At 51.4% G+C, this 21,648-nt stretch overlaps 9 protein-coding genes across 9 annotated transcripts; 5 read left to right on the forward strand and 4 right to left on the reverse strand.

Moving 5' to 3' along the window:
* The first annotated feature begins 755 nt into the window (after positions 1–755).
* Positions 756–2,100, forward strand: BGZ61DRAFT_96943 (ankyrin repeat-containing protein). Its single transcript, XM_046257275.1, has one exon. The coding sequence runs from the start codon at positions 1,134–1,136 to the stop codon at positions 1,788–1,790; it is 657 nt and encodes a 218-aa protein (XP_046099841.1). The 5' UTR covers positions 756–1,133; the 3' UTR covers positions 1,791–2,100.
* BGZ61DRAFT_360785 (ribonuclease P 40kDa subunit) lies at positions 1,795–3,137 on the reverse strand (the record flags this gene model as incomplete). Its single annotated transcript, XM_046241206.1, has 6 exons — positions 1,795–2,285; positions 2,346–2,474; positions 2,525–2,626; positions 2,680–2,742; positions 2,801–2,942; positions 2,994–3,137. The coding sequence occupies 6 exons, from the start codon at positions 3,135–3,137 to the stop codon at positions 1,795–1,797; spliced, it is 1,071 nt and encodes a 356-aa protein (XP_046099842.1).
* Positions 3,138–3,527: 390 nt separating this feature from the next.
* On the forward strand, positions 3,528–5,219 carry BGZ61DRAFT_96973 (S-adenosyl-L-methionine-dependent methyltransferase). The gene is made up of 4 exons (XM_046257276.1): positions 3,528–3,748; positions 3,800–4,644; positions 4,698–4,903; positions 4,963–5,219. The coding sequence occupies exons 1-4, from the start codon at positions 3,635–3,637 to the stop codon at positions 5,127–5,129; spliced, it is 1,332 nt and encodes a 443-aa protein (XP_046099843.1). The 5' UTR covers positions 3,528–3,634; the 3' UTR covers positions 5,130–5,219.
* Positions 5,220–5,332: 113 nt separating this feature from the next.
* Positions 5,333–7,149, reverse strand: BGZ61DRAFT_96785 (vacuolar import and degradation protein-domain-containing protein). The gene is made up of 4 exons (XM_046257274.1): positions 6,178–7,149; positions 5,973–6,123; positions 5,562–5,919; positions 5,333–5,507 (listed from the first exon to the last, which is right to left on the reverse strand). Exons 1-4 carry the CDS (start codon positions 6,733–6,735, stop codon positions 5,441–5,443), a joined length of 1,134 nt encoding a protein of 377 aa, XP_046099844.1. The 5' UTR covers positions 6,736–7,149; the 3' UTR covers positions 5,333–5,440.
* A 1,198-nt stretch (positions 7,150–8,347) lies between these two features.
* On the reverse strand, positions 8,348–9,110 carry BGZ61DRAFT_360954 (Mago nashi protein; the record flags this gene model as incomplete). The annotated part of the gene is made up of 6 exons (XM_046241218.1): positions 8,348–8,488; positions 8,539–8,626; positions 8,680–8,743; positions 8,797–8,892; positions 8,960–8,997; positions 9,073–9,110. The coding sequence occupies 6 exons, from the start codon at positions 9,108–9,110 to the stop codon at positions 8,348–8,350; spliced, it is 465 nt and encodes a 154-aa protein (XP_046099845.1).
* Positions 9,111–9,428: 318 nt separating this feature from the next.
* BGZ61DRAFT_97017 (coatomer beta subunit) lies at positions 9,429–12,660 on the forward strand. Its single transcript, XM_046257277.1, has 3 exons — positions 9,429–10,030; positions 10,089–10,509; positions 10,563–12,660. The coding sequence occupies exons 1-3, from the start codon at positions 9,726–9,728 to the stop codon at positions 12,588–12,590; spliced, it is 2,754 nt and encodes a 917-aa protein (XP_046099846.1). The 5' UTR covers positions 9,429–9,725; the 3' UTR covers positions 12,591–12,660.
* A 560-nt stretch (positions 12,661–13,220) lies between these two features.
* Positions 13,221–14,697, reverse strand: BGZ61DRAFT_97037 (uncharacterized protein). Its single transcript, XM_046257278.1, has 3 exons — positions 14,521–14,697; positions 13,692–14,456; positions 13,221–13,588 (listed from the first exon to the last, which is right to left on the reverse strand). The coding sequence occupies exons 1-3, from the start codon at positions 14,521–14,523 to the stop codon at positions 13,466–13,468; spliced, it is 891 nt and encodes a 296-aa protein (XP_046099847.1). The 5' UTR covers positions 14,524–14,697; the 3' UTR covers positions 13,221–13,465.
* Positions 14,698–18,426: 3,729 nt separating this feature from the next.
* BGZ61DRAFT_520777 (SET domain protein) lies at positions 18,427–20,197 on the forward strand. Its single transcript, XM_046252463.1, has 3 exons — positions 18,427–18,730; positions 18,801–19,290; positions 19,361–20,197. Exons 1-3 carry the CDS (start codon positions 18,686–18,688, stop codon positions 19,825–19,827), a joined length of 1,002 nt encoding a protein of 333 aa, XP_046099848.1. The 5' UTR covers positions 18,427–18,685; the 3' UTR covers positions 19,828–20,197.
* A 148-nt stretch (positions 20,198–20,345) lies between these two features.
* BGZ61DRAFT_457957 (uncharacterized protein) lies at positions 20,346–21,568 on the forward strand. Its single transcript, XM_046246697.1, has one exon. It carries the CDS (start codon positions 20,591–20,593, stop codon positions 21,362–21,364), a length of 774 nt encoding a protein of 257 aa, XP_046099849.1. The 5' UTR covers positions 20,346–20,590; the 3' UTR covers positions 21,365–21,568.
* The last annotated feature ends 80 nt before the right edge of the window (positions 21,569–21,648 follow it).

The following is a 21,648-nucleotide window of genomic DNA, read 5'->3' on the forward strand; positions in this document are numbered from 1 at the left end:
TTCACGGGGATGGTGCGTTCCTGACTCGTTGAAGTGGGAAGACGGACTGGTTTGAGAGGGGTTCGTCGTGCCTGCCTTGCTAACCTGATTCTTGGGGAACCTACTGGCGTGGACAGGCGAGGAGTGGTCTTCTGTAGGTAGTTAAGAAGGGGGCGGGATACAAGGGAATTCGTTCACAGAGCGACCGGCCAATATATAAAATATCTTGGACCCAAGGCAGCGCACTCTGCGTCACAGGAAGCGTGTTTGATATCGCCTGGATGTGAGTGCGAGCAGGTAGGTGTGGGTACCCTGTAAACGCTCTGCAATGGGGTATTGGAAACTGCCTTGATGCACCGCCTCAGTGAGGCACCTACGCCAACCACTCCACTACCCTGCCTTGTGAGCTATCAACCTGACGCCGCATGAGTCAGATCGAGGAAATTAGCCAGCAGATCTAAGTAGGTACCTACCTAGTTGACCGCTCCCCGACCGAGTACCTAGATAGACCGGGCTCTGTACCTACCTAGTAATCGAGGCAGTACCTTGAGGCTAGAAAGTGCTACCCTGTGATGTATCTAGGATTAGACGATGTTGAGTCATTGATCGATTGATTGGGGGCAGGGTGGGACTGGGCTTCTTATTTCATGTAGTGTGTCAAGGGTCTGATTGATTACGCATGTGGCGGGCCCTACAGCTGAGGGCCAAGCCCAAACCCTGGAAAGATGGGAAGCATTAAGCCGTCAGAGGCAGTAACACTTATCATAGACGTCCGCGTCCTCGCAAAGGCTCACTTTCCGAAATGTTGGTGGGGCTTTGGCATGCGGGACGTTAATGGATCCGAGGCTGGGTACCTTATTGGTACTAACCTTATGGATGGGTATGAGTACCTACCTACGTACGTTTGGTTTGGTGGATGCCGGCAGGTTGTGTTAGTACCTACCTACCTGTACACAGCAACTCTACCTACCTACCTACCTAAGCACCCACAACCAGAGCTTTGTTGTCCCTGACCCCCAAAAAATACTCTACTCACAACATTGTCGACAACAACACATGTCCAACCTGCTGATTCCAATCTAACTTCATCGAAATCGGCTTCCAGGGACCATTCCAATAGTCACGCACCACCGATTTATACAAGTCCTCCGACAATGGCGCCTCCTCCCAATCCGTATCTTCTGGCAGCCGACAACAACCCCGCCTTGCTGCCCCTCCTTCGAGAAAATCCGGCGCTGGCCGCGATGCAAGACGAGCATGGTTACTCCCTCGTACACGCCGCTGCGAGTTACAACCATCTAGACCTCCTCAGAGCCCTGGTTCGCGAATTTCACGTCGACGTAGACCTCAGGGACGAGGATGACGAGACCGCTTTGTTCGTGGTTGAGACCGAGGCTGCTGCCCAAGCCCTGGTTGAGGAACTCGGAGCCAACATTAACCACAGAGGGGCGGAAGGATTGACGGCCAGAGAGAAGATTGAGGCCGAGGGCGATTTTCCAGCAATTGCTGCCTACCTCGCCAAGATTGAGGCTAAAAAAGTAGACAACCTCGACGCTACTGCCGCGGCCATCTTCACCGAAGAGATACCCCCCCCTCCAGAGGGCATGCCCGTAACCATCGGTACTATGGATGAGGTCCAAGATTTTCTTGGCGAGGCCGACCCGGAATTCCGGAGGCGTATTGAGGAGTTGGCTCAGCGAGACGATTTCAACACACCCCAGGGCCAGGCAGATCTGCGTAAACTAGTCGAGGAAGCCTTAACGGGACAAGGGCTTGGCGATGAAAGAAGTGTGCGATCAAAGCAAGAATAAGTTCTCACTCTGAAACCTTTGTTTCCCACATGAGGTACTTGGTCCCGGTTACTGGAGGTCGAAGAATCATGACCTCGTTACCACTGCCGGGAACGCTCCTTGAAAAGCAAGTTGCACTCAAAGAGAACCATGCCACCGACGGACAAGCAGCAATAGTATCAACAAGTAACTTGTGCAGCCAACTGGAAGAAATGAGCCCCTGCCAACTCAGTTTGCACACAGTCACATCCCCCTCGGCATCTCCCGGCACCCGATATTTCGAAAGATAGGGATCGATGTTGTCCCGAGGTTCCACGCGGGGGCTTCCAAGCCGAATAAGCGACAGCCACTCATAGCACTCGGTTGCCGCTTCCTCAAAGGCGGATCGGTCGGCATCAGCAAGGATCTCAGAGGGAATGTCCAGTGGCCCCTGAAGCGCGCAGATATCTCGAGTGATTCCTGGTGAAGAGGTGAAGGAGGTGGGAAAATATCTCTGTAAGGGGTCCGGGGAAGGTACTTGATGATATTAGAACAGAATTGAGGAGCTGAGTGTCTCGTGGGGAAAATAGGACTTACTCAATTCCGTAACGTTGCAGAAAAGCCAATTTGTCGGTTGATTCAGGACATTCTTGCAAGCATAGATCAAACGATCGAAACCCCTCTTCCCGCGTACCATCGTTGGGCTTCTGAGGTCGAATGAAACGACTGCAGTTGGTAATTAGCAAGATATAATGACCAGACTCTTGGTGACCAACCCCAACGAGGTCTTAAACCTCTTCCGCCCTTCGCGCCATACGGCTTGCCCACAAGCCCAGATCGTTCATAGGTCTCCTTCTCAAGGTACATGGTCAGGGTACCTATTTTACTTTCATCAATTTCCGGGAATGAGTAGCTTTGCTTCAGGCCATACCTTGGTGTAACGTGAAGAGGCTGCCCGTCGTCGTGGTACCCTCGGAGAGCATAAGGACATTCCCTACCCACTAGTTCAGCAAGTGCCTCCCCATACTAGGACTGGGCTTGGATCTAGGCACCTTTCTTGATGTACTCGGTAAAGAATTCTCCCTCGAAGATATCACCCAGTGTCATGGTGACCTTAGAATACTGGGGCGACTGGCGCGTCTCAATGACCTGTTGCACCGAGTCATAAGCCTCTACGGGTATGATCAAGTCTACCTGCATTTAAATTAGCTTGATAGGTTGGAACTTAGATTGATGCCGCCTAACCTTGTGTATAAAATCTTGCGATTTGATGGCCATCCAAGGCTTGCCCTTATGAGGTGCCTGTTTGGTGTCGACATAACCCATGGTGCCGTATGTGACAAAACATTTTGGCGCCTGATATATTGACGGGGTTGCCACTGGAAACATGTTATGGATGCTTCAAGGAGGAATCGACTCGGGCGGAAGATGATCGAGAGGGAATGACTAATATTTTATGCTTGAGTGGTTCAAAGGACGGTGTGTGGATGGGCAATGCGTAGGTAGTAGTTAGTTTAGGTAGGTAGTTGTCGTTCGGGGGACCGCCTAGAAAATCGACAGTGCTTGCAGCCGGGGTTTCATCGGCGAATATTTTTACACACACGACCCAAGAGTTCGGGGACGAGGGTTTGTACCTGCATCCACCCGAATCCCGAAAACTTGCGACTGCCATCCACAACCTTAATGGAGAGTAAATTTGCCATCGCTCTCCGATTCTCTTTGACAAGGGTTGTTCTGGTCACATGAGGAGCGTTAGGAGCAACTTTTCCCAACCAGTGGAGCTGCCATTTCGAGGTTGATTGCTGCCCCTCCCCCACCTTCACTTTCTGAATTAGGTTGAACGTGCGCTTTTCAAATCAACCATCAGTGGTGAGGAGTCGCACAACATGCATTTCCTCATCAGGTTTGCACAGGTCCATGAGTCTTTTCGGCTCGCCGAGATCGAGGCCCTCGCCATCGTCCAGGACGTGGACTTAAAAGTTCTGAATTATAGCCTTGATGTACGTATGCGCACATGACACACAGTCCCCCCAAGTCTCACGCTCCAATAGTCCCCATTTTGTATTGTACAACTGCCCTCAGTCGATGCGGCTGAGCGACTTATCCAGAGATCCATCCTGGCCCAGTCTATTCATGAGTTATGGGGTACCGGAACGACGCTCGATGAAGTACACGCAGCCGTGAAGCAAGGGACACCACACCTCTGGGCGCAATACAAGATGGCATCCTTCAAGTTTGCCGTGGAGCCATATCAGGGAACCCGCTCTAATACCAAGAGGCTTGAACTCATTAACTCGTTTCGGTTCCTGGGCTTTGATGGTCCTATTAAGATGTCCAACCCAGATGAGACTTTCACCATTTTTGAGCAATGGCCGCACAACAGTGTTCCTCTTGGAATCCCAGACCCCACAGAAATCCACTTGGGTCGATACCTGGCGAGCTCATCGCGAGACCTTATCCAGAAGCTGGATTTGAAGAAGCGAGAATACATCTCCACCACGAGCATGGACTCAGAGCTCGCCTTGGTAACTGCCAACATCGCCCTTGCGGCCCCTGGGAAGCTCTTTTACGATCCCTTTGTTGGAACAGGCTCATTCCCCGTCGCATGCGCACAGTTCGGAGCTTTGGCATGGGGAAGTGACATTGACGGCCGCAGCATGCGAGGCGAAGGCGGAAAGAAGAGCTTACAAGGAAACTTCGAGCAGTATGGCTTGGGTGGATGCCTAGGTGATGTGTTTTCCGCCGACTTGACCCATACTCCGATGAGGAAACGCCGATGGTGGGACGGAATCGTTTCCGACCCTCCGTACGGAGTCAGGGAAGGACTGAGAGTGCTGGGTTGCAAGGATCCCGAGAAGACCCCTTGGCTGATCGAGGCAGGCAGGACGAAGGGAAAGTCGGTATTCCATCAGTAACCCCTAACATGGTTCTATGCACTGACGAGGATAGTGACCCGGATTACGTCCCACCCAAGAAGCCCTATAGCTTTCTAGCTATGCTTGATGACATTCTGGTATTTGCCTCCGAGACCTTGGTCGACGGTGGGAGGTTGTCATTTTGGACTCCAACGGCCAACGACGAGGAGCTAGAGATTCCAGTGCCCACCCATCCTTGCCTGGAGATTGTTGCCATCTGTGTTCAGCCATTCAATAAGTGTAAGCCTCGGCTTTCCAGTCACTCCCTTACCTATCACCTGGAATGCTAATATGCGCAGGGTCGAGGAGATTGATAACCTATCGTCGCATACCTGATGTGCAGGTGTCCCCGTCTACACTCGAGGACTATGCGACCCGGAAGAAGCTTGCGACGGATGGGACAACGGCAGACGAGCTCAATCCATTTCGACGTGGATATTTCAACAAGTTTGAGGTTGACGAATAAAACGCATATACAGGAAGGCCACCCTTTGTCCATCAAATATTCCCGTGCTCCGCATATAAAATAATATCCGATAATCGCGACTTCATAAATCACCATTCGCGTGCACTAGGACGTCATCATAAGGGGTCATTCCCATCCCGCCTCCTATCTATGTGTGGTGCGTGTGTGTGTGTGTGCGTATGTGTGTGCTTGTGTGTGTGTCAATACCTTTCCGACTGAGCCCGGCCAAGTTGGATCGAATAAACTGTTGTCGCTGGTTTCCCGTCACTCGCAAACTTGAGCGCGTGCCGAGAATAGGGGACGCCGGGCATTCACCGGAATTCGGTTGCGGCGAAGCAGCCCCGATCGGGCACATGCTTCAGCTCCAATTGCTGGAACCTGAAAGGGGAGTTAACCTGCAGTCACCTGATGAATACGGGCCAAAGAACTCACTTTTCACTCTTAGAGTGAAAGTATATGCCGCTAACTTCTCCCTTGACCTGGTTGAAGCATATGTAGTAGAAGCCCTCGAAGCTCGCACCCGTTATGGTGCGTACTCGATGGTCGGGAACTAAGAAGTGTTCCTTCCACCTCATGAATATGTGTTCCCTCTGAGCGCCGTCCCGAATGGTGATGGGGCCCTTTCGTGCCTGTTTCTGGAAGGGACGGAAAGCAGGGAACTTGGCCCAATGGCTCAGGTCCACCTTACTGTTCGCCCCCCAGTTGTCATGTTCGGTAAAGAAGCTGTACTTGGTTCCGATGATCTCGCCTTCAAAGTACGTTGTGAGGGTCGGATGGTCTTCGGTGAGTCCTGCATGGGACGTTAGCGCTGAGGATTCGGAGAATCGGCGTGGATGGGGCGACCTTGGATGCGCAGGTATCCACAGAGAAAGGACTCGCGCATGTCCACGTGCTTGATCTCGACCTGGACGTCATACACCTGTCTTTCCGATTGCTGGGTGCCATGGAATTTGCTGCCAGAACGTAGGTACGACGATGGCGAGGAGGGGATGACCTGCTGCTATTAGTAGTTGCGTTATACTAGGGGACTCGATGGCTATGTGCGTACCCGCATGTTGGAGTAGTCGGGTCCCATTGACGGAGACCAGAGCTCATCTTCTTGCGCGTCGACATCGACTGATTCCCATTCGTGGCTGGGCGAGGCCCTTCTCCTCGTGGCCGCACGCGGCAGCGACTCGGACTCGGGAGCTTGTTGGATGCTGGTTGACGGTTGACGGCTCAGCTGGTTGCCGATCTCGGCGTCTCGACTTTTGACCAAGTCGGCCTCTGCTCCGCTGGGAGCGGGGGATGTGACGGCGGTAGCGGTGGACTGGGGCCCGGGCGACATGGTGGTTGACCGTGATGATGGATCTTCAGATGTCCGACCCTCATCCATGATGGCATCATCGGGTGCTGGACCCTCGAGGGGAGGAGGCGCGTCGCCGACAGGAGGAGAGGTGCCAGCTATCGTGCCGGAAGGCACAGGTTGGACGCCCATGTCGTCATGGTCTTGGACGGCCTCGTGAGATTGCCAGGTGGGATGTTGGGCGTCGTCGGGACAGGTCGAGAAGCTGTAGGACCGTGGCGACGACGGGTCGGGGGGTGGATTGGAAGCTGGAGTCGGCATTCTGGGTGGTTTGTAGTCGAGAGTCTGGACCCGACGACAGAATATGGATGTAATGGATATATCAAGGACGAAAGAGACGGGGCGTCGTCCTCGTTTCCCCTCGAGAAGGGTTAAGGTGATCGAAGCGTGGATGGCGGCCGGCCGTTGAGCGCTCGTCGAGGTCGCTGAGGGAGAGGCGACTGGGATTCACCACCGGTGGCGATCTCGGGACAGGAGGAACATGGGGTTATGGCTAACAAGGGCCCCAGGCGCATTAACCGGCCTTTAGGAAGCAAGACGAGTGCCCATTACTGGTGTTGAATGTGAAGGGAAATAGGAATAATAGTACAGAGCGAGGAAGTGAGAAAGCAAGACAGCAAGAAGGCCAAATCGCAAATGGGTCGATGGCGAAAAGGGTCAAGTCGGTGATGATGGGCTGCTGGGTTTTCATGGGGAGACCTGGGAGACCTGAGAGACCTGGGAGGTGCACCAAATGCCCTGATTTGCTAGCGGCCGAATGCAGCGTGGGTACCTATCTGGTAGGGATGGATGGGGGGATGAAGATGTGGACTGGACCGCAGGGGTAGGGGGTACTGCCATCCTTGCGGCATGGGCCGCTGAACTCGAGGTACCTTGCCGACCTTTATGGAGAAGCTCTGGAAGCGTGCGTCGTTCTCCCCGGAACAAGTACAGAAGTAACAGTGCAAATGCGGGCCAGCGGGAACTTGCGTCTCAGTGACGGGACCCTCTCTGAGCGGTCTTCTCAGCGCTGCCAGCCCAGTGCGCTCAGCGGCCCCCACTGGGACGAATTGGGCAAGCCAACATGGGGGAGGGAACCCGCCGGGAGCCATCTCGCGCCAGTCCTCCCCATGTTCCGACCCGACGCCATTTCCGTGCGGTTCCAGGTTGGCATGATCTAGAATCAGACAATGTTACGGATGAGTACGGACGCGTTACGTAGGGAGGGAGGTAGGGACACGGAAACTCCGCCACATGTCAGCGCAGCGCAGCCCGCCCCAGATGCGACCAGACAGCGCCCCTGGCGCTACGGTTGACCGACTTCGCGGGCGGCCAGTCATGTGTGCGTACGTGCGTGAGCACGCCTGTGTGCGTTGGGTGTGCTGTGTGAGTTGGGCCAGTTGAGAAAAATGTGTGTGGTCCGACCTTGAGTTGTCCATGCGATCGATTGGCATCCCATCCCTATCAACTCCTGTCGTACCATGGCTAATAACATCCATGACTCCCATGCGACAATCTTCCAACGTTCCACGCACGCCATTCATAACTTTTGTCGGGTGGTTCTTGCGACCCTGTCATTCTCTGGATGCCCAGATAGACGCTTTCTCCTTCTTGTTCTCCTTGGGGTTCTCGTCTTGGCGGTGCGCATACAAATGTGTATGGCCTACCTAGTTAGAGGTAGCCATGTGTAGGTATATATGTATGCAATCCGAAGAGGCCTTTGCACACCGTTCTTTGCCAGCCATGTCATGGGCTGTCATAGCTTGGCGCACACACCTTGACTCCTCACATCTCCTCCCCAAGGCTCTGTCTGCCCTCCTCTCATGGCCAGGACAGGGTATCGATCATCCATCCTCAACGCCACCATCCCCAACCAACCTTGCCAGCCCTGCATTTAGATGGGCTTGATCTTGAAGTGAAGTGCGATCAGGCTAAACACCAGCGCCTTGAGATCCTGGACAAGGTAGTAGAAAACTCGTAGGCCTTCTGGGTCGGCCGACTCCGTCACATCGACCAACGAGCCAATCTTGGCGGTCTGTCGACACTGTCAGTATCCCCGTTTACACTTAACCGGGCGTTACCGACCTCGAAGGAAATGTGATCATTCCCAACCCGAATCTCCAGCTCTTGCCGGCCGTCCTTGTTCTTTTGTGGCCACTTGGAGTCGTCTTCCCTGCTCATAGTTAGGAAGGGTTGCGCGAGAGCATGGGGAGTAATCCGGCGTACTTTGTGATTTCGCTTGCCTTGATGATGCGCTTGATCTCGTCTACCACCACAGAGCTGACGCACACTATGCCTCCCTGTCAGTAAATGGCACTCTGTGAACCCAGGATCTTGTCGTACTCTCTTTTCGAATCAAACTATCGTTTCGGTAATTCGAATTGTTCGCGTATCGCGCCACGGCGCTGCGGCCGTCACCAACGACGCGGAAGTCGAATTCTGACCATGGGATGAGTAAGTGGATTGCCGCGATAGCAACTGGATGGCCGGATGTTGGGGTTCGCACCGAGGAATTCATGGCCGAAGCGACCCATATGGCCAGAGCTGTTCGAGGACGGGTTTTAGCATCGAGTCTGGTGGGGGAAAGGTGACAACGGGACGGAACGGTGGGCGCCATACTAGTACCGGAGATAGAAAGGTTCATTTGTGGCAGACATGTCGGCGGTTGCGCGTACGTGTCGTACGTATCGAGCTCTGCAAAGGTCGTCGAGTATGCCAAACAAACCAAGCCGACAAATCCTCAAAGCCCGCCGTCGGCGAGGCTGAAGAATGCGGGACAGCAAGGTGAGAGCCAAGGCGCACGGACCAGCCAAGGCGGGGCATTCGGTTCGTTGCACCTTTCAGCGTACAGTAAGCTCTCACCGCGTTCCTCGCCCTGTGGCCGTGTCTGTGGCCGTGCTGGCCTCACGTGATTGCATCGGCCGCCTGCTCGCTTAGTGCCACCTGTTCGACGTCCCGCTGGCAGGACAGATAGATCTTCCTGTAGCTGACGATTTTCAAGAGAGCTGGTCCAGAACAACCTCGGGGACACTGGCAATCTTGGCCGGCGATTGCGCGCTGCGACACTCAACGGATGGCACTGGCGGAATTTCCAAATTGTCTCGTCTCCTACAGCTGGAGAGCTCCAAGCACTATAAGCCCCTGAGCCTCCCCACCGCCGAGTCGACTACCCCCGATCCCACTTCCACCTCTCGTCTCCTTTGAGCCACGTCCCATCTACAACATCCTCCACCAACACCACCCACGGCCAACCGCCGGCGATCCTGCCCACCATGTCCGGCTTTCTCGAGAGCGCCTACAGTCTTGTCCACCAGGACAATGCTGCCGACGTCCCCACCGTCTCCGACCTGCGCACGCAGTTGGAGAAGGGCACCGATGAGACCAAGGTCGAGACCATGAAGCGCATCTTGACCATTATGCTCAACGGAGATCCCATGCCCTCTCTGCTCATGCACATCATTCGATTCGTTATGCCCTCAAAGTACAAGCCTCTCAAGAAGCTCCTATACTTCTACTATGAGATCTGCCCCAAGCTCGACAGCACCGGCAAGTTGAAGCAGGAGATGATTCTGGTTTGGTACGGGTCCCTCCACCACAATGCGCCTCGTCCCACCTCGCTGACCTTCCTTACGCAGCAATGGCATCCGGAATGACCTCCAGCACCCCAACGAGTACATCCGAGGAAATACCCTGCGCTTCCTTTGCAAGTTGAGGGAGGCTGAGTTGATCGAGCCCCTCCTATCATCGGCCCGATCCTGCCTCGAGCACCGACACGCTTACGTCCGAAAGAACGCCGTCTTCGCCGTCTCTTCGATTTACTTGCACTCGCCCACCCTGATCCCCGATGCCTCAGAACTCATTTCTACATTCTTGGACGGGGAGACGGATGCTACCTGCAAGAGGAATGCATTCGCTGCCTTGGCCAGCATCGACCACGACGCTGCTCTTCTTTATCTTAGCTCTGTCTTCGAGGGTATTCCTAATGCAGAGGAACTTCTGCAGCTTGTTGAACTGGAGTTCATCCGCAAGGATGCTGTCCAAAACTCTCAGAATAAGGTCGGTTCGCTGTGCAGGAGTCAACGCGGGACGTTAACTAACCAAGATGATAGGCACGCTACCTGAGGTTAATCTTCGACTTGCTAGAGGCTGGCGTTTCGACCGTCGTTTACGAGGCTGCTTCATCACTCACAGCTCTGACAAACAACCCTGTTGCCGTCAAGGCCGCCGCCGCGAAGTTTATCGAGCTCAGCATTAAGGAGGCAGACAACAACGTTAAGCTGATTGTGCTTGATCGAGTCGATCAGCTGCGCAAGAAGAACGATGGCGTCTTGGACGATTTGACCATGGAGATTCTGCGGGTGCTCTCTAGCACCGATATCGACGTCCGGAGAAAGGCTCTCGTCATTGCCCTTGAGATGGTTACCAGCAAGAATGTCGAGGAAGTCGTGCTTCTGCTCAAGAAGGAACTCTCCAAGACAGTTGACCAAGAGTATGAGAAGAACGCCGAGTACCGGTCCCTCCTTATTCACTCCATCCATCAGTGCGCCATCAAGTTCTCCGAGGTTGCCGCCAGTGTGGTGGAACTTCTTATGGACTTCATTGCTGACTTCAACAATGCCTCCGCTGTTGATGTGATCAACTTCGTCAAGGAGGTTGTGGAGAAATTCCCCAACCTCCGAACTACCATCATCGGACGCCTCGTATCCACATTGGGCGAGGTTCGAGCTGGCAAGGTTTACCGGGGGATCATGTGGATCATCGGTGAGTACTCGCTTGAAGAGAAGGATATTCGGGATGCTTGGAAGAGGATACGTGCCAGCCTGGGCGAGATGCCTATTCTGGCCTCGGAACAGCGCCTGTTGGACTCTCATGACGATGAGGACAAACCCGAGGATCATGTCAATGGCAACTCAAAGACAGCAGCGCCAACTGGCTCGCGCAAGGTTCTTGCCGATGGCACTTACGCTACTGAGACGGCTCTCACCAGCCAATCTTCCGCCGCCGCTAAGCTAGAAGCCGTGAAGGCTGCCCAGAAACCCCCCCTGCGTCAACTCATCCTCGATGGTGACTACTATCTTGCCACCGTTCTGTCATCGACCCTCGTCAAGCTCGTGATGCGCCACTCCGAGATCTCATCTGACAAGGCACGAACCAACGCTCTGAGGGCCGAGGCCATGCTCATCATGATCTCCATCATCCGTGTTGGACAGTCGCACTTCGTCAAGGCCCCTATTGACGAGGACTCTGTGGATCGCATCATGTCTTGTGTGCGATCACTCGCGGAGTTCGAGGAGAAGAAAGAACTTGAGACCGTCTGGCTGGAAGATACTCGGAAGGCTTTCCGCGCTATGGTCCAAGTCGAGGAGAAGAAGCGGGCTGCCAAGGAGGCTGTCGAGAAGGCAAAGACTGCCGTGCAGGTTGACGATGTCGTCCAGATCCGCCAACTATCCAAGAAGAACGCCGGTGACGGTTTAGATGAGATTGAGATGGATCTTGAACGGGCAACCGGCGGCGAGTCGAATGCTGAGGATTTGTCTTCCAAGCTCAGCCGCGTGGTCCAACTGACTGGCTTCTCTGACCCCGTCTATGCTGAGGCATACGTCAAGGTCCACCAATTCGATATCGTCCTCGATGTCCTTCTCGTTAACCAAACGACGGACACGCTCCAGAACCTGTCGGTTGAGTTTGCGACTTTGGGCGATCTCAAGGTTGTTGAGCGACCTACGACTCAGAACCTTGGCCCTCACGACTTCCATAATGTGCAATGCACAATCAAGGTCTCGTCGACAGACACTGGCGTCATCTTCGGCAATGTTGTCTATGACGGGGCCCACTCTACTGACACCAATGTTGTCATTCTCAACGACCTGCACGTGGACATTATGGACTACATCCAGCCAGCCACCTGCACAGAGACACAATTCCGTACCATGTGGACCGAATTCGAGTGGGAGAACAAGGTCAACATCAACTCCAAGGCAACATCGCTGCGGGACTTCCTTGAGCAACTTATGGCGTGTACAAATATGAACTGTCTGACACCAGAGGCCAGCCTCAAGGGCGACTGCCAGTTTCTGAGTGCCAATCTCTATGCCCGCAGTGTGTTTGGTAAGCTGCATCATATACGGTGGATCTGAACCGAGACTTGTTTGCTAACTGTCATATAGGTGAGGATGCACTTGCCAACCTCAGTATTGAGAAGGAGGGCGAAGACGGGCCAATTACCGGTTTTGTCCGGATAAGAAGTCGATCCCAGGGCCTGGCACTCAGCCTGGGCTCATTGAAGGGCCTGAACAAGATTGGGTCGACGGCTTAAGGATGGAGGGTCATCAAGATGGCATGAGTACCTGAACCGTTTAAAGAAGGCGTGCTGGTGCACGGCAAGAGTCACGACGATGATTGGAGCGGAGTCAGGGGTGGAGCATGTTAATGGGTGTTTTCCCACCAAAAGGCTATGCGAAAGGTCCCTCGGTAGAGTCAAATGTAGCAGGTTTAGGTAGACAATGATTTCAGACAACGACATGTGGTTCGAGCCGAATTGGCTGTCATGAGTGGTGTGTGCCTGAGGGTGGAGGACGAGGTTTGGCCCTCTATGATTGAATCTATGATTAAATTCGGCCAATGTGACGATGGCTATGATGGATATGTGAGATGTGATGTAAGGTATAGTGTGAAGGGTGAAGACGTCCAAATCAATATCTGCACCTAGAGGGGAGGGAATACGTGTAAGAAAACGAGCAGCGCTGATATCAGATCCAATTAACTCCGCAAAAACATCATGAACAAGATGGGAAAGACGAGAAACAAGGGGTATTATCCAGACATGATCAAGCAAAAGTCGTAATCAGAGGGTTCAACATGAATGCAGATGCCGCAGATGCAGAGGGTGTACGTCGATGTAACAAGCGACTATACACTGAGAACGGTCGTGATCAGAGGTGGTCGCCTTTCGAAGGGGATCCACGTGGGTATAGGTGGTGGGTTAACGAAGAAAGAGAGATGCAGAGCGAGATTAGCGGTTGAAGACGAGGGCGTTGACAACATGGCCAGTCTGCCATCCCTGCGCAGCGAGGGATGAATTCTCCTTAAGCATCTTTCCCATATACGCTATCCGGATCCTCTTTGACGAAGCGAGCTTGAGAGCATGTCAGCTTCGTGTCATTGACAGACAGAGAGTGTTGGGTGACTGTGCGCGCATAGCAGGTATGATATGGTGAGGATTGTGGGAAATTACTTACTTCGGCGTGTTGGGCAATCTTCCTCGCAACACTCTTGACCGTCTCTGACTCTGAGATGCTGAGTTTGATGTCTTGGCCATTTTCGCTGAGTCTGGCTCGCAGAGACACCATCTCACGCACATCGATGACTTCCTTGCCCTTCTCTCGTTTCCTGCCCTCAATCTCGTCGTCGTCATCGGTCATATCGTCTTCGGCGGTAGTGTCGTCGCCAGCGGTGGAGATGTCGGTCTTTGCGGAGGCATCGGGCTCCTGGATGAGGTTCTGGGGGTCTGAGACGACCCACTCGGGAAGCTGGTAGTAGTTGCCGAGGGCATCGTAGACACCATTGACGAGATTGCCCGTGGGGAGTGAGATTTCGGCGGCGGAGAGGATCATCTGGGCGGTGGCGAGGCCGCTGGAGTTGACATCCTGGGCGTCTTGGTCGACAGTTTCCCAGAGGACTTGGAGGGCGGCATGGATAGTCTGCCAAACTTCGGGGCGACCGGTGACCCTGGTGTCGAAGAAGTCAGCACGCTCAGTGGCGATGTCACGCTTGGTCCATTGCCGATCGCGGGAGGACCATTCGTGACGGCGGAGGGGTTTGTCGATGTGCTGGTCTAGGGGCCGCTGCTCGCGGCGGCGACGCCTCGAGGCGCCTCGAGGATGGTCGCCTTGGGCGGGTTCGGGGAGGGACAGCGGGGGAGGATTGATGGCGCGCGAGGAAGCGTTGGGGGCACCGCCTGGGTAGGGCGAGTTAGGCCCTGAGGAGCGAGAGAAGCAGCAGCCCTGTTGGTAAGCGCATTAGCAGTTGAAGGAGAGGAGGAGGAGAGAGGGGCGGTTTGAATCACACCATTTTTAGAATGCAGTAGGTTGGGGATCTTTCGGGGGGGGGCGTGGGTGAGGTTGCGCGGCGGGTCGATGTGGACGAGGGCGACAACAAGGATATAGCTGCCAACTGAGTCTAGAGTCTGGCCATCGCGGACCTGAATTGCTAGGTCGCTGAGTCGCTGGGCCGCTGGGCCACTGAACTGCTGGGTTGCTGATATCGCAAGAGTCGTGAGAAAGTGACGGAGGGAAGAATGATTGCGACGGAGAAGTGGGTGGAAAAAGGGAAATGCGGAAGTAGGAGGTAGGAGGCAAAGATGCGGAGGTTAACAACGATGCAGATGATGTTGAAGAGAGGAGTTGGGAAGTCGCAGATTGGTGCCGACTACCTGAATCAGTCGCAGCGAAGGGACTCGTTCTACAGGGTCTGGGCTGGAACTGAGCTGGGGCCGGATTGGACTGGGATTGGGAGGGATGGGGATAGGAACAGGGGGAGGCGCAAGAGCCAGCGCGGGACTGGGTGGGAAAGAGCGTTGGCGTTGGCGTTGGCGTGGGCGTGGGCGTGGGCGAGGGGCAGAAGCAGGTGAGAGAAAGAGAGAGCCACCAACAAGGGAGCCACGCAACGTTTGAACTTTGGCCTGTGCGAAACGCTATTATCAATCATCCAATTCTCCATGCAAGTAAGTATGAAGTTGGATAATTGGATTTAGCCTTGGTATGGGCCCGGAAACGGCCAACAGAGTTGAGGCGCGCCAAGGTTTTTTTGTCCTTTAAGTAGGTAAGTAAGTAGGTAGGAAGGTAGGAAGGAGGAAGGCTTGGTCATGGGCCATCGCATGGATGGATGCAGAGGACGTGGTCATGGTGTCGTGGTGGTTGGTGGCAAGCCGCTCGTGGTTCGTGGTGGGAGTCGTGGTGGCAGTCGTGGCGGGGTCGTCGGCTTTTGGTTGGGTCGCCTCCTCTAGTTCCCTTCTTTCAGAACTGTGCATGATCAATTTGAGCCTGGACCATGCCTTCATCCACATCCAAGACGATCCAACACAATCCAACACGTCGCGCCATCATCTCCAGACTGTCAATTCTTCTACCTATATTTCTACCTCTCGCCCTCCCTGGCGTTTATTCTGGGTAGACCTACGGGCAAGGCAATACGAATACATATGTAAAGATAAGGTAGGTCGTCGGTGCTAGAAATAGCTCTCCGCTAGTCACTCTGATGCGCTGGACGCGCAAGCATCCAATCATACCATCATCATAGAAGTACGTACGGAGGAGTCGTATGCACGTAGTGACTTAGGTGGTATCTGCTACATACGAAGTACGCATCGCCTGTGATATATTTTATGCCATCCCTTGCCAACTTGTGCCATAGCCCGCTACCTTCTCTCATCTTGTGCCGCCATTTATTATTCTTACTCACGTCCGAGTGAATCACGGTTGAAAGGTCGTCGTTCGCTCACCGAGGTGAGAGCCCGTCATGGCGCCTACTCCCACTTCGTACCCCGCCAACCATGTCTCAGCGCTGGCACATGCTCCGACACCACACACACTCCACCTACTCTCTCACCTTGGCTGCTGTTGTAGCTTATTAGGCCTGATCCCCAGAGACTTTAAACCCCAGACCTTAGACCTTGGATCTTATATCTTAAACCTCAGAGGTACTTCCAGCGTGTATAATAAGCCTGGCTATACTGAGTATATCTTTTATTACTAGTTATAACAGAGATAAGTTTAGCCTTTTTATAACCTGCTATAAATAGCTTTTTAAAGCTGCTATAGCTGTTTTTTTATAATTTTTAAAAAGTAACTTTTTAAAATAATATCTAGAAATAAAAGATTTTTATATTTATAAAATATATAACGTACTTAATAAGTAAGTATCTCAAATAAGTAAGTATCTCAAAAATCCCAACTCTTAAAATAGAAATCGTAATAAAAACACCACAAACCATTTGATCAATTAAAACTACTTACTATACTCTTCCCCAGATGTCTCAATCACTACCTAACAGGTCCTTGCATTATGGCCGGGCTTGCCGCATACACCACAGCGCTAAATACCTGGTCCGACCGACCTTCCTCGACCACCACTCCTCGACGATTCGGCCACTACCTGCGCATCCACATCCATTTGATCAATTGCTTGCCTTCCTTCTTCTACCGTCATAACCCCTCTTCTCTATAATCTAGTCCTTTTTGCCCTCCGGCGCCGGCTTAGTATCTCATTCACCTCTTGAAGGTCTTTATTCTCAGCAGTTAATAAGGCAATTCGATATATAATTACTTTTATTCCCTTTGTAAGAGACTGTAGAGCCTCTAAAATTAACTCTGGAGAGCTACTTTAATACCTTCTAATCCGCCTTTTAAGGTATTTAAACTGAGATCCGGCCTTAATTATAATCTTTGGGGTTCTTAAAGTCCAAGGGGTCGACGGCTTAGCTGCCTCCTTAACTGGCATTAGCGTCCGTAGCTAAATATCAAGCTTTGAGATTACAGTTTCTAGGTCAAGAGGAACAAAACCAGCTCCTTTAAAAGCCCCCCTAATATTTCTTTCTATTATAGTAGCCTTATATATAGCATAGAAGGCCGGAAAGAACTCAGTCTTTAAAATATAAGTTATAGAACATCTAATTAGATATTCTATTTCTTAACTATAAGCCTTTTTTAGTATGCTAAAGTATCCAATATTAAGGGGCTGGAGTAGATAAGAGGAATGAGATAGCATATAAAGCCAGATAATCTTTTTTTTCTTATAATATCTCTTAAATTCAATAGAGTAGTAACTTTCATAGTTATTAAGAATTAAAAGATAATAAAAACTAATTAATCAATTAATTATATACTAATTAAAATACTTAAGCCACTCAAGACCAATCTTATTATTAATCTAACTATTTTAAGTTATTATAATAGCCCAATCATCTAGAAGGTTGCTTTCTCAATACCAGTTAGCAAGATAATATTAACCTATATTAATAATAAATAGCTAGATTGCCTAGCCTTTTATATTAATTACTTAAATAACTATAATCCATTCCCAATTTCCAAGCTATACTAATTTTAACTTTAAATGCCTTTTTATACCTATAATAACTATTCTACTTATAATCATACCCATAAAAAAGCCAGTCTTATTAAAATTATAGATATCATTTAATTAAATATTATACTTTGCAATTATATTCGCTATAAGCCAAAACCAATTACAAATAATAATTAAATCTTTATATTTAGCTCTCTAGTAGTTATATTTACAAAAGAAACACATCTTAAAATCTAGATACCGCTTAACAAAATTATAAGCCTAACACATACCAACTAATAGCACATTGCAATTAGCAAGCAATTAATCAGCCATATCTTTAACACTATATAGCCAGAAGGGAAATCCTCGCAAATCTAAGTCGAGAATAAAATAAATAAGGATCTGTTCCTCTAGATTAGATAGCCGACGTGATTTCTAGATAGTATCGCGTCGAGATTGGATGCCCTTCTGCCGGCGGCCAAGGGTCTTCCAGGAGACTGTATATATGCTTGCGGCGCCCCGAAGACTTAAACTCGGGTTATTTTGAAGGGCATGAAGAGCAAGAAGCATTCTAGCTTTATAATTAGACTGTGATATACTGGGTGGTTGGGAATTAATTGATTAAATGGTAATGATGAAGGTTGAGGGATTTTTGAGACACTTACTTGTCTGAGATACTTGCTTATTAAGTATGTTATTTTTTATTTATTATATAAAAAATATTTTATTTTATAATAATTATTTTAAGTTTAATATTTAAAAGAAACTCTATATAACTCGGCATTAAATTCTTATCCCCACATTTTCAAGTTTTCGATTTTTTTTTACTGCCCGGAAGGGAATAGCTTGGCCTTTAGCGGCCTCGAATGTCTAAGGTCTATGGTCTCTCAGCTTGCTCACTGCTCTATTGTCCCACCACCAGCACGTCGCGTCGCCTCACCTCACCTCTCGCCTCTCACCTCGCCTCACCTTGCCTCTACACACCTATCTCAGACCAAACGAAGCAAAGTTCAATGTCTCCAGCCATAGATTGGAAGAACGAGACCTCAGATTCAGCCGCCTTTCACATGATTTGTTTTCGAGTTCGGAGGGGTTAACCAAACCTCCCCGCGTCACCAGCTTCATACACGACCCGCATCTCTCCCAGCAAGCCCCGAAAATCAAAATCATGGAGCAGGCCACAGAGCAGCACTTCTTCCATCACGGAAAGGGAGTACGTCAACCTTGTGTGCCTTGCTGCACTCTGCCACCGGCCTCAGGGACCTTTTGCTAATGTGCCCCAGGACCGAGAAGATGAAGAGTCCAACTGTCACTGGTGCCAGATCCGCTCTTTTCCCACTCACCAAACCAACCCAATCACCGTCGTCAATGAGGTTGACTCCCGGACCATCCCAGACAGTTTCCGGTTCATTGACAACAATGCCCTTGGTCAAGGCGTCAAACCCGCCGAAGTTAGTTTCCGCAGCGGCTGTGCCTGCAGCCATGATAGCGACTGCCAGTATACAGGCTGCCTCTGCCTTGCCGACCTTGAAGACGATTATTATGAAGACGACGGAATGGATGTAGACGAGTCGAACCTGTCCAAAAAGGCATACGCCTACCACGCCCGTGGCTCAAAGGCTGGCCTATTGCGCTCCCAGTTCCACAACTCAAAGGTGCCCATCTACGAATGCCACCAGGGCTGTGCCTGCAGCATCGACTGTCCCAACCGCGTTGTAGAGCGCGGCCGTAATATCCCGCTCCAGATCTTCCGAACCACCGATCGAGGATGGGGTGCGTCTATTCCCGCTGCCACCCCTGCATTACGACTGAAGATGGCTAACTGGTTCTCTACTTCGCCTAGGCGTGCGGTGTCCCGTCCCTATTAAAAAAGGACAGTTTGTCGACCGATACGTCGGCGAGATCATCACCTCCACCGAGGCAGACCGTCGCCGCTCCGCCTCGGCGATTTCTGAGAGGAAAGACGTCTACCTCTTTGCTCTCGACAAGTTCACCGACCCCGATTCCCTCGATCCTCGTCTGAAAGGGCCACCTTTGGAAGTTGACGGCGAATTTATGTCCGGCCCAACTCGCTTTATTAATCACTCTTGTGACCCAAACATGCGCATCTTTGCGCGCGTAGGCGACCACGCTGATAAGCACATCCACGACCTGGCCTTGTTTGCCATCAAGGAGATCCCCAAGGGCGAGGAGCTGACGTTTGACTATGTAGATGGTGTTGCCTATGAGGGCGAGGAGCCGGAGGGTCGTGTAGACCACATGACGAGGTGTTTGTGTGGTAGCAAAAAGTGTAGAAAGTTTCTTTGGTGATCTTCCTGTTGTCATTTCGTCCTGCCGTCTCCTGACTTGGCAAACCGTCACCAATGAACCAGTCGTGACTGTGTACTTATCTCACCGGACCGATCCGACCACAGTTAAACACTTACCTGCCAGGAACCCTTTGTGTCACATTACAGCGCCATTGTTCAGCTCTGGAGCTACACAGAGTCTACAGATCTAGGTTGCTCTAAGACACTGTTTCTTTGCCTCTTTGTTCTTCTTCGTTAGCAGAGCGCCACTGAAGAAACCAAACATGATGTCGATATCTCTGATTAAGTATAAGGTGCGGTCAATCCATGGGCACACTCATTACATCCATCCTACTTGCCTCTTTTTCTACCCATTTTTTGCACCACTTGACATACGCCTCGGCATCCTGAGTATGGCGTCACAAACGTGCAGCATCGTGTCAGAAGCGACCAAATCTCTCCTATCGGAAAAGATATATTCAGATAAAAACTTTGGAAGACCAGAGGTACGATCTGTAGTCACCAAGGAGGTACCGACGAAATCTGGTTCCAAAGAACAGGAGGGCTCTTTCGCCTACGACAGCCAACAAATCTTTTTCAGCAGCCTCTTACGATACCCTCACAAGTGGGAACCTCAACCAAAACGATGGAACCTACAAGCACAACGCACCCTCCGCCGCAGAAAACTTACCCAGCGCCAGCTGCTGGAGAGGCAAATTTCTCAGGGCAGGCCGAATCCGTGCCAAACATGGTGCGGCAATCCGTCTTGCATACTGGACAATTTGATGTTCGAGAATCCCATGAAGCATTATGTTGATCAAGAACGGAGTAAGCATGGTCTTCTTGTCAAAGACTACTACAAGAACTTTGTGAATGCAGTGGTGGAAAAGATCTTCCCAGAATGTTCCGACCCCTCAACCAAGGCACGGAAGCGCCACGCCATAATGTCATTTGTCGACTCTCCGCCCATCAAGGTGGCACTCTGGAACTTTACTCTATTTTGCGACCGCGGTCTTTCTCGGCTCTCTGATGGGGATATCCAGGCAGAGCTCATCAAAGCTCGACCGATTTTCCATGATTTGATGTTCGGGGACAAAACAGCACAAACCATCGAGGCTGTTCACCAATACATGGGTCATGAAGAAATAAGGGACCACAAAAAGTGGCTGTTAAGTGACTTGGCCGTTCAATTTCTCATCCGGGCCGAGGTTTGGCGCCGCCATGAGACATGCCGGTCCGCTGAGTGGTCAATACGCTCTAGCGAAGACGTCGCCGAGTTCCTAACCGCAATGCTCTTCAATTACTTGGTGATGTGCTTCGATGAGTGCATGAAGCCCGAGTTGTTGGTTGTTGGTCGGCGTTGGGATCTTGTCTGGGAGGATTGGCTGGAGAAGTATCCTGTTGTGGAGCCGCAAGACGATGGTGATGGAGCAAACTTTGTAACCCGAGCGCAACTTGACGAGACGGAAGACGTGGTACTTGAAACAGTGGGATATCTTGGAGGAGTCGGCAGATCTGATGACAAGCGCAACCCAATTCGCCAGAGCTTGCAAAAATAGGAGAAGACCTTGGTTAGATAGCCCAGGGTGGTCAATACGGGGAGCTAGTTATCCAGTCATAACCTTCCCACATGTAGTTGTGGAGCTCACGGCGTTCGAAGGAAATAGTTATCAAGATACAGTATGCACTTTTGGGTCAAGCGTCAAGAGCTTAGAGAACTAGCCATAATATCTGGCCCTCTCGCCATTAATTCTTGTTTGAAGCACGGGGAAGGAAACACGGGGGGGGGGGGGGGGGGGGATGTTTACGGGTATGATTTTGATATATACCATCTTAGGATAAT

This window comes from Ilyonectria robusta (genome assembly GCF_021365365.1).
Source record: "Ilyonectria robusta strain PMI_751 chromosome Unknown BGZ61scaffold_20, whole genome shotgun sequence".
Classification (NCBI taxonomy): domain Eukaryota; kingdom Fungi; phylum Ascomycota; class Sordariomycetes; order Hypocreales; family Nectriaceae; genus Ilyonectria; species Ilyonectria robusta.